The sequence below is a fragment of the Solanum pennellii genome, chromosome 6 (genome assembly GCF_001406875.1).
Source record: "Solanum pennellii chromosome 6, SPENNV200".
NCBI lineage: Eukaryota > Viridiplantae > Streptophyta > Magnoliopsida > Solanales > Solanaceae > Solanum > Solanum pennellii.
Window position 1 is genome coordinate 2,568,092 of NC_028642.1, and position 11,592 is coordinate 2,579,683.

The window sequence follows — 11,592 nt, forward strand, 5'->3', positions numbered from 1 at the left end:
TATATAGTAGATGTTATCGCTTCAACTTTTTTGTGTGCTTAGAACTCTTTCAGTGAAAATGATGGCTCCACCACTAATAACAAGCTCAGTGTACTCCTTTACAAGAACTGGTCTATACAGTTTCTGTTCGGGAAAAGGGTAGAACCGAAAATTCAAGATGGAATATATGTATGTTGATGAAAGATAACAAGTATTCGGTGAGATATTTGAAATATTTGTAAATTCGTCCGAACACCACTGTTCGATGAAAGGTTCATCCTAATACTTAATAAAAAAGATAATATTCATTGGTACAATAATAGTATATATAAATAATACATACTATCTGAGTGTACATGTATGAAACTCTAGCACTTCTTGCTCATCAATTCTTTGGATGAGTCGAAAGGTTTTTACAGATGGCCAGAACTCAAGCTCTAAAATCAAAACCAAAACAAGGAGCAATTGGAAGTTTGGGATAAGCTTTAGTTGTCACATAGAAACATTTCCAATATACAACACTTAAAAGGATTGGGATGTTCCAAAACAAACAGGAAATTCTCTCTTTATACAAGTACAAGTGACATGCTTTTTTTCTACTTTCGGATTGAAAGAAACTCGAAGCTCCGAAGAGGGTCATCACGTGTCCCCTTACGTGAGAATGGTGATGGTTTTGGTTCGATACCTGAATGAATTCTTTGTGTGGTAGACACACGCCCATTGCTTGACACTAGTCTGCTCGATCGACTATCAGTGATGGTGGGATCACCAGAAGAGCTTGGTCTGCTGCTAGAAATGGCAGCCCTTTTTGAAGAGCTTCCGTTTCTCGAAGTACGGCCTCTTTCTGAATCAGCTTGCTGCAACATACAAGAAGATTTTATTGATAGTACTACTTAGGCAAAGCATAAAATCCAGACAGCGAAATGCAAAGGCGGAACTAGGAAAATCAAATAAGGGGACTAAAAGCATGCAAAAACACAACACCTGCGAACCTACGACCTAAAGCAATGGAATATTTTGCCACCTATGCTACTACACAAGAAGCTTTCCTTATGTCAAGGGGGAACTAGAACACAGTACGATTTTTTACGAGGAAGATTCAATTGAACCCCCTTCAATACCTCTAGCTCCACCCTGGCTAATGCCAGTTTTTTGGATGCTCATACCATGAAGGAAATATATATATACATCTATTTCAAAGAAAGGCAGCGCAGTGAAAGAAACATCCCATGTTTATGATGGATCCGAAGAAGGGCTACACCCCAAGAGTGTAATGTAGCCAGTTACCCGCCTACCTTGATGCAAGCATCAGTGGCTGATTCCACACCTCGAACCCGTGACTTGTATGGGGCGCAAGGAGACAAGTAACATATTACAATGAGTTAATAAATTTAGTTTCTCTTCCACAACAATTTTTGTTCAGGATTGAGGCATAGTTATTCTACTATTATTTTAGAAGATAGGGTTAATACACACCTATAAATGAAGAAGTTCTAAGCAGATAGCTAGCTAGTAGTTAGTGGTTACTACTTTTAAAAAAAGTACAAAGATTGGCAAGTTACCACATTATGCAAGAACATAGAAGGCAGCTAAAACAGCCCCAACTCTGAATGGAATTGAAAGAAATGGATCTTTTTCTTTCTTAGACAATAGGGAATGATTACCACATCTTTAGATGAAGTCATGTCCTCTGAAGTCTTTTGTCTGGAGTGTTCCCCATGCTTTCCCGTACCAGAAGCATTCCTTCTAGAAAATGCTTCAACAGCACCAGAAAATCTGTCTCGAATATCTTGTCCGACTGGATTACAGAATTATAAATTTTTTGTCAAGTGTCAATCAATGATAAATTGGCAGAAGCAGCAGTAATGTTGTTCAACTTTAGCATGAGAAGCTCACATATAATATTCATGAAGCATCATAGAAAATCAGAAGTTCCAGCAAGGGGCAGAAAACTTATAATTCATGAAGCAAGGAACACATGTTCCAGGTTATACAATATGCAAAATCTTGAACAAGAACTCATAGATAGGATATAGTTTCTGAACCTTATCTTAACGAAATAAGAGCTAAAAGGCTAAAAACACCTAACATATCACGGTTTTTCAATTTGAACTATACTCTCCTACCTGAACTAACCAACTATTTATCAAATCACACCTCAACTATCAGATTTCTCTTTTCCTACGTGAAACATCACCATCGTTTAGGGAGGAAAACGGAGCAATTGATAGTTAAGGTGTGTTTTGATGAATGGTTGGTGATAGTTCAGGTAGGAAACTTGTGCGAGCAAACCTGATAGTTCAGGTATGAAACTCGAAAAAAGGGAATACTTTTAGGTGTGTTTTTGGGTCTTCACTCACGAAATAACTAAAGACCAAAAGGTACTAACCAACCTATTGAAATTCATCTTTAATTAATTAATGGAACTACTAAAAGTAAAGAGTGTAACTTTTGAGAATATCCTACTTCTGTTCAGCTATAATACCTGATGTCCGTCCTGGTCTTTCAGCAGATGGCCCAGCATTTAGTCCGGCACTTCCACCAGGAAGCTGGAAGCAAGAAAATGCACTAGTATCGTTCATAATAACCAAGTAGAGTGAAAAGTAATAATCCGAAGGAACGTTTGAGCAGCACTAACCCGTCCTCTAGAACTGGCACCGATCTGAGGATACTTCAAAATGGTCCAGTCAAAAACATAGTCAAATTGATAACCTGTGTAATGTCATAGATTAAGATTAAGAGACTAAAATACACATCTATAAGGACAAGAATTGAGTAGTTACAATTAGACAACTTTTGGACCCAAATATATGTAAAAAGCGGAGTACTCATTTTGTACTTTTTAGACTGTCCCAAAAGAATGTTATACTTCTTTATTTACAAACAATTTAACTTTAAATTTTCCATTTTATCCTTAATGAGAGGGACTACAGCCACAAAATGTTTGTCTTGTATTAGACCACAATTTTTTAAAAAACTTCCTTTACTTTTTTAAACTTCGTGCCCAGTCAAATACCGCCACATAAATTGGGACAGAAGAAGTATTATTTACCTTCACGAATAAACAAATCTCTGAACAGCCTCTTCAAGTATGAATAGTCAGGTTTATCTTCAAACCGTAACGATCGACAATAGTGGAAGTATGATGTAAATTCTGAAGGATAGGATTTGCATAGCACCTGTTACAGAAATTGAATCATGTGTGAATTGCCTCATCAGATGATTCATATCGCTAGCAGATAATGCAATCAACAGGTGAACAGCCTAAACTAAGGCCATATTTCATCCAAAACCAGCTCAAGATATATTAGGATAGCCAGGATCAATACATTGAGTGATATCTACTTCAAACAGAAACCAGGTTGAAGTGAAGAATTTCTATCATAGCTTGACAAGATAAAATGACATAAGGATGGCTGGGGGTGTCATGATAGATGCTTTCATAATTCAAAAAAGGTGATGATGGTGTCACATAACTAAGATGCTTTGATGATCATAACAAGTACCTCTATTGGAGTTAACATCTTCTTCTCACTGATTTTATCATATTTCTGTTTTTTGGTACCAGCTTTCAGACCCTGCCATGGAAGGCTGAACCAAGAAGGTGTCACCAGGTCAGCAAACAACTCTACAATTTACATCAGGAAGCCACAGAAAGATGCCAAAACGAAAAGGTAAAATTACCTTCCTCTAAGAAAATACATAAGCACATAGCCAAGAGATTCCAAATCATCTCTCCTGCTTTGCTCTGGCCAGGAAAAGAAAACAAATTATGAGTTAGAAATGACTCTAGATCTTCAGTAGTCCCCAGGTTAATTTGACAACCTAAATGATATACACCTACCAACTCCAAGGTGTGTGTTGACACTGGCATAACGAGCTGTGCCGGTCAGATTCTTGTTTTCTCTGGAAGAATATTAGGAAAAAAACACATCAGAGGCATTCCAGGTATGAATGCATCATTGAGGAAAAGAAACAAAGTGAAAAACCAACATTAGATCAATAGAAGATTTTATAACACAAACTAGTAGCGCCAGCCAATTCAACAAGGGGAAAGGGTTAAAAATGCCCTCAGCATATCGAAAATAGATCAAAAATGCCATCCTTCCACCTATTAGATCAAAAATGCCCTTAGGGTTATTTTTAAGGTTAAAAATGCTCTTCTTTAACAGAATTATAATATGACATAAATAAATTTACAAATTAAACACGTGGCGTTAAAGTATTGGTCCACATGAATTTTTTACCCAACTCAATGGAACTGTACTACCTTTTTTGATATAACCCAACTAATTTTTTTTTTCCGAATCTACTTAATTTATTGAACGGATTTCACCACAGTTGCTTTGATTGAGCGTCAAAGACCGAAATCTATTGGGAACATTGTTGTTGTGGTTTGGATTTAATCCTGGATCGTATAAAATTCTTGTTGCGTACTCATATATGATTGATCAAGAAAACTAGACCTTCGTAGGACAGTCGGACGGACCGTGGTCACGAATATCAATCGGTGGTTCCACTGCGGGGATTGTCACCATGTGCAGACGAAGGTTACTGGTGGCACATTGGGATGCAATCAAGTTTTTGGTGGAAGTGAGCACTTGTTCCTCAATAATAAGAAACAGGAAGATGGAAGTCCAATGCAATCATCGATCAAATTCTCTGAGTTGGATAAAAAATTACGTGGACCAATACTTTTATGACATGTGTTTAATTTAAAAATTCATTTATGTCATGTCAAAATTCTGTTAAAGAAGGGCATTTTTAACTTTAAAAATAACCTCAAGGGCATTTTTGATCTAATAGGTGGAAGGAGGGCATTTTTGATCTATTTTCCATGCGTTGAGGGCATTTTTAACCCTTTTCCCATTCAACAATCAATGGTTGCCAAGGCCATCAATAGCAAAGACCTTTCAGTAGGTTCTTTCTTTCAACTAAGACTTGGAAACAAGAAAAAGCTGGCTACAACAATCTTAATGGGATACAGTAGGAGATTAATCGAATTTCATACTTTACAAATTTAAATCTAGTGAAATCCCATTTTCAGAGAAATTCATTTTTGTACCCTAGTGACTATGTATTTTGAGTAACATCAACAAAGTAGCCATGGCTTAATGATACTAAATTTCTCTCTATGCCCGAACCATCTCAGCCTTGCCTCCCGCATCTTATCCACCACGGAGGCCACTCCCACCTTGTCCCGAATAGATTTGGATCCTATCTATCCTAGTATGCTCTCTCTATATAAAATGAACATATAAAGAAAAGGAAAAAAACAGTAGGCAACAAACATAAATCTTGACAATGGAATATTGCTAGGAGCACTAAAAGAGAATCAAAACCCTTTTCCTTATAAAGCAGTGAAATTGGCATCCGGAAAGACAAAACAGGACAACTGCAAGGACCAGTCAAGTAACAAAGTGTGATTACCTGTATGGTATATGCTTGTGAGTCTGTAGGTCCCTATACTTTTTGGCAAGCCCGAAGTCGATGGCATAAACCTGTCATTAGTGTTAGAATCAATCGTATTCCAATATAAGGACTTCCAAATTATGCAACATATCTTTTTCCTTGAAGCTCTTACTTTAGCACTGATATGACATTCAGTGATGTAACTAAAAACTGAACTAGCAAAGAGAGACGTGTACCTATACCAGTTTAGGTTAAGCCATGAAGGAATATTGACATGACATATATTAGAAGCCTTTTCAAATTCTGACAGGACATGAATAAATACCTGATTTGCTTTGCGACCTAGGCCCATTAAAAAGTTGTCTGGCTTTATATCACGGTGGAGAAATCCTCGTGAGTGCATATACTCAACTCTATTAATCTGAAAATGACATACAGCAAGAATATTACATCAGACTCATAATCAATGGTTATAAAGAAGCTAATCTCTGAAAGGAGTGGCATGTCAAAGAAGTACTTACTAGTTGATCTGCAAGCATTAAAACTGTTTTCAAAGTGAACTTCCTATTGCAATAGTTGAAGAGGTCTTCCAAACTTGGTCCAAGAAGGTCAATGACCATCACATTGTACTCAGCCTCAACTCCAAACCATTTGAGATTGGGAATCCCGGCTTCATAATTAACGAAAGAGATAAGGAGTCAATAATCTATTCATCACATTTCCAAAAGATAATTGATTCGATAAAACACATAGAACTAATTAGTTGCTACTTTGATTCTACCAAATATTTTCTAATCTGAATAGACATCATGTAAAAGAAGACAGAAAGTACCCAAGTACGTATATAAAAGGGCTCATTCATGCTCATAATTAGGGAAGAAGGGGTCAGTTAATTGAACTACTGACAAATAGCATATAATAATACCATCCTTTTCTTTTGATGGTATTCCAGAGTAATCATCACAGTTGCATCATTGATAGAAACCCCAAAATATGAAAAGGACATGAAGAGAGACTTACTTCCTCCTTGGAGAAGCATATATATTTTTGACTCGTAATGAAGTTGAGGGTGCTTTGTCTTGACAGATTCCTGATAGTTGCAGTAACAAGATAAGATGAACAGTTCCACTAAATAGGAAAGCAATCAATATGTAAGATTTTGGAAGAGTGAAACAATAACCATATGTAAGTGCAATGCAAAATCAGAAGAGTAGTTGTTTCTTACCATTTTAGTGCTATAACTTTTTTAATAATAATAGAAGAGGAACTAAATGGCATATCAATAATTCAATCAATCAACTACAACTCAATCTCAAGATAGTTGGGGTCGACTATATGAATCATCTTTTTATTTGGATGAGTACGAATCATCTTTTTATACGTTCCCTTATATTTTGACTCATTTCATTCCAATTTGAATAATTTATGTTGGTGGTTCTCTATATTTCATACTCTAATCTCTACACAGATTTTAGAGTCTCTACCCATTGTGTTGTATTCAGTCTGCCATAACTACATAAACATAATGTAGCAACAACTGAATGGCATGACCAAACACTAAGCAGCGAAAATTAACATTCACTCCATTTTAATTTTGTTTGTCTTACTTTCTTTTTTAGTCTATTGCTAGAAGAACGCCTAATTTGGCAACTCTTGAATTCCAACATCCGACGTGACATTTTTAAAACCACACGATTAAAGAACATTTTGGTTGATTGTACATATCTTTACTTTAAGACCATAAGATTCAAAAGTCTCTTTATTTTCTTAAACCCCATGCACAGTCAAACTAAGACAAACAAATTGGAACAGAGGGAGTAAGAATGGGCAACTAGAGACAATACCAGCTTAATGGCAACTTCTTCTCCATTCTGTATATTCACACCTGAACCAATAAAGCAGCAAGAAGCAGAAGAAATAAGCAACACAAAAGAGTAGCTAAATAAACTTCTCAAATAACACAACATCAAAAGCAAAGAAAATGGAGTTGACCATAGAATCAAATCTACCAAGTGACATACCTAAATAAAGCTCACCAAAAGAACCACTCCCAATCTTCCTTCCAAGCTTAAACCTCCCACCCACAACATGATCCATGTTGATTTCAAAAACCCCACTTAAGAAATTTCACCAAAAACAACAATTTCAACTGCCAAAATAATTAATTCACTCAGATTTTCATCCACTTAGATTGGTCAAAAAATCCCAGCAAATCCAAGAAACAAATTAACCCCATCAAAATTACTCATACATCTATCCAATTACCACCCCTAGAGATCAAAATCAATTTAAAGTTCACAACTTGCAAAAAAAAAAATGAAAGCCTAAAAATCATCAATCAAAATTTGAAGAAAATTATTGTCCAGCTACATCCTTCTACAAATACCAACACCCATCATCTCCAAATAACCCAACAATGAATAAAAACCCTATCTTTACAAGAAAAAAAATCACCCCATTAATAAAAAAAAACAATCTTTCTGCAACCCCAGATGCACAAATTTAAAAAATTGTGTATTTGGGTGTTCTTAAGCTCCTGTTGACAGCTGAAAATCAATAATAAAAAAAAAAGTCAAGAATTCTTGCAATGGAGAAAAAAAAAGAGATGGCACAAATGAGGGAAGATTGAGAAGAGAGAGAAAGAGAGATTTTCAGAAAAAGTAGAAACAAATTTAATTTTGTGGAAAAGCAAGCAGCACACAGAGAGAGAAGAAGGATTGATTTTGAATTATTTAATATTCTTTTGTTTGTATCTTCTTCTCTTATTTTTTTCTCTTCTTCTCTGTTTAACATAATTTCATAACGTATCGTATTATATTATTATTATCATATATATTATATTATAAAATACGAATAGATAAAAGGAATATATTATAAATTGAACTAATTGAAAAATATAATTTTAGAAAGGAGAATATGAAATCATAGATTAAATAAAAGATTAGTATGTAATTGAGTGTTGTCTCATTTTTTACAAGAATTTACTCTGTTAGAGTCAATAATATCGTATATATTGTAATAAAAATATCAGTCTTATTTATGTAGTTTCTAGCTTTTGATTATTTGTTAACATATATTATTTGTAATATTTAGATTGTCTTATCATTTTAATTATTGATGTGGTTGCTCATAATGAGTTGTATTTCTTTTCTTGTAGTCGTTTTTTTTTTTTTTCATTTTCATCTTTTTATAATTATTTTGATTTATTACATTGAGTCGAAAGTTTTTTAAAATAATATTTTAGGAGTAAAATCGTCTATGTACTATGAACACCCTCTTCAAAACTTATTAATGAAATTACTTAAATATATTGTTGTTGTTAGAAATATCTATCTATAATAACATATGATAAATATAAATGAAGGATATTAATTAGTATATATAATAAAAGATTTTGAGTGATTATTAATTTATAATTGCTTGCAAATGATGATTTGGTGAAAGGTTTAATGGTTTGGGTGTGCTTGCCGTTTGGTGAGAAGGAAAAAATAATCAAAGGAAAATGTTCTTTTTTTATAAAAAAAAAAGTGAGTTTTGTTTTATTAAAAGATATGATAAAATAACTTTTTTTTGTTATTATATTTTTATCTCATATTTATATTGGAGTTTGACTAAATTTAAATTTATACTTATTCTTAGGATATCATTTCCAACAAGATTTTTAATATCTTCAAAACTTAAATCTAAGACCTCCGATTAAGTATGACCGGATCTCAACCATATGTCTATAACCTATGTTAATTTTCTAGGATTTCAAAGTAAAGAAAATATCATTCGAAGAATATTTATATGTAATCTATCAAAATGCTATAAGAAGTAAGATGGGGTACAGGAGTGTAGGTTTGAGGATGACAAAAGTGGAGCGGTCAAAAGTTCAAAATTGAAAGTATTTTGATGAGTAAAAAAAATAAAAGGAAAAGGGTTTGATATACTCCTAAACTTTGTCATTTGGAGCTGATACACCCCTCGTTATAAAAGTGGCTCATATATACCCTTACCATTATACAAACGGCTCACATATACCCCTGTCGTTACAAAATGGCTCAAATATACCCTTCATTTAACGGAATTTTAAATAATTAGTTTTAAATTTATATTTATTACTTATAATTTTAAAAAAAAAATTATTTAGTGGTATATATGATTCTTCTATAAAAGTTCAAGGTATATTTTAATTTTTTTCATACATAAATTATTTTTTGACTTCTTTTATTATAATTATTTGAGTTTCTTATTCTTATTTTATTTTTTCCTATCATTCCTTAGTTTAAAGAAAAAAATATTAAACTATTTTTTGTGTATATTGTAATTTAGTTTCGTATTCGAAAAAAAATTTGGTCATCTACAATAAGTTTTACAAGAATATTAGTGAAACATAAATAAATTTGATTATCAAAATAATAATTATAAATTAGTCATTGAAATAAAAAAAAGTCAAAAAAAATATGTTTGACGAGGATTAAATTTACTCATAAGGGATTATATTTTTTAGAAAAAAATAATAAAAATTTAGATTGAAAATTATTATTTTTTCATTTCTCGTTAGAGGAAAAGGGTATATGTGAGTCATTTGTTTACAAGTAGGGGTATATATGAGCCACTTTCATAACAAAGGGTATATCAACTCTAAATGACAAAGTTTAGGGGTATATCAGACATTTTTCCCAAAAATAAATAATAAACTTGAAATCTCAATTAAATAATAATTAATTGATACATATTTTTACGTTATTTTATAAAATTTAACAAATTTGTAAGATTTAATGTGAATGTCGAATGCAAGTTAATGTGTACCGTATTTTTTAAATACTAAACTTTAATATCTCCATTATTAAAATAATTATTTATGGCCAAACTCCTACAAGCTAGAAACTTAAAATTGTGAAATAGTGCAAATTTGGGTGTGTATAATTTATTTCTTTTTATCTTATTTCAAAATTATAAATAGTAAAAAATCTTTGATATATTTTAAATTTAAAATTATAAAATTTAATTGTTTAAATATCGTACCTAAAACTAAAAATAGTTTAATTAATTGTAGCAGTGCTGTTGGATTAGTGTTGTCATGTCTTTAAAAAAAATTGCATTATCAGAAATCCAATAAATGTTATCATTAGGTGTCTTATGTCTATTTTGATATTGATAATTCATAAATTTGAATTCATATAGAAAAACTTTATTGCTAAAAATATTTATTTAAATGTGGAAAAATACTTATTATCATTATAATCTATCACAATTAGAAAATATAACATATGCATAATTTATTTGTTTTAATTATTACATTTTATATTTTAATTTCCGATCTAATGGTTGGTATTATTCGATTAATTGATATTCGTGCTTAAAAAATCCATCAACTTTTAAATCATGGATTTTGTTAACTAATGTTGTTGTATTTACCGTAACAAAATTAGTTTTTAGTGATGATAAGTATATACATTTATAAAGAGTGTTAATGACTTTAACGATTTTAGTAATTTGCATTAGGTCAATGTCACTAATAGGTTTTAAGAACATTTACAAAAGAACGTTAATACCTGCTAAAAACACATGTTTAGTGACAATTTAACTATTACCATTAATTTATGATTTAGTGCTTATATATCATAATTAAAATGCATTGTTGTGTTTTAGTTATTACGTTTTTTTTTATTTACCATCTGAAATTCTTTATTGAGATTTGGTTAAATTAGATTTACGTTAATTAAAAAATTCATTTTGAGGGCAACATATCTTTTTTACAATAGATAATTCTATATCTAGACTCGAACTGAAAATCTAAGATATATAATGAATAAATACTTATCGCTCCATCACAATCTCCGGTGAAGACCTGCACACTTTGTTGTATCTTAATTGTTACATCTTCTTATCCCATCACATATGTCTATTTTGTTGAATACACCTCACCAAACTATTAGCCCACCCAACATTGTTCTTGTATATAATAACTAACAATAATACCAAAACAACAATTTAGCTAATTCCTTGGTATAAACATACGATAGTCGATATTCACTGTTCTGATTATTATCACATTGTTCTGATTAATATCACATTCCCTTCATCTAAGGCCAATAGAGGGGGAGACACTCGTTATATGAGAATTTTCCATTTTTTTAAGGCTTGAATATGAAACTTCTGGTTAAGAGATAAAAACTAGCATGTAAATGTCATTCTTTGTATGTTAAACTCTGA

General features: G+C 32.1%; 1 protein-coding gene across 1 annotated transcript; it reads right to left on the reverse strand.

Annotated features, from left to right (window-relative positions):
- Window positions 1-265: 265 nt before the first annotated feature.
- LOC107022039 (casein kinase 1-like protein 10) lies at window positions 266-8,116 on the reverse strand. The gene is made up of 14 exons (XM_015222752.2): window positions 7,413-8,116; window positions 7,236-7,276; window positions 6,412-6,481; window positions 5,913-6,061; window positions 5,717-5,812; window positions 5,410-5,480; window positions 3,824-3,885; window positions 3,664-3,727; window positions 3,486-3,570; window positions 3,032-3,158; window positions 2,618-2,691; window positions 2,465-2,528; window positions 1,644-1,777; window positions 266-836 (listed from the first exon to the last, which is right to left on the reverse strand). Exons 1-14 carry the CDS (start codon window positions 7,486-7,488, stop codon window positions 576-578), a joined length of 1,374 nt encoding a protein of 457 aa, XP_015078238.1. The 5' UTR covers window positions 7,489-8,116; the 3' UTR covers window positions 266-575.
- Window positions 8,117-11,592: the final 3,476 nt, after the last annotated feature.

Bases quoted from the DNA above. Each gene is read 5' to 3' on its own strand.
- LOC107022039 (XM_015222752.2), bottom strand. From the start codon at position 7,488: ATGGATCATGTTGTGGGTGGGAGGTTTAAGCTTGGAAGGAAGATTGGG. The intron at 2,529-2,617 runs GTTAGTGCTGCT...TCTTGCTTCCAG, and splicing joins GTGCCAGTTCTAGAGGACGG to CTTCCTGGTGGAAGTGCCGG. The intron at 837-1,643 runs GTAATCATTCCC...TGTATGTTGCAG, and splicing joins TGACTTCATCTAAAGATGTG to CAAGCTGATTCAGAAAGAGG.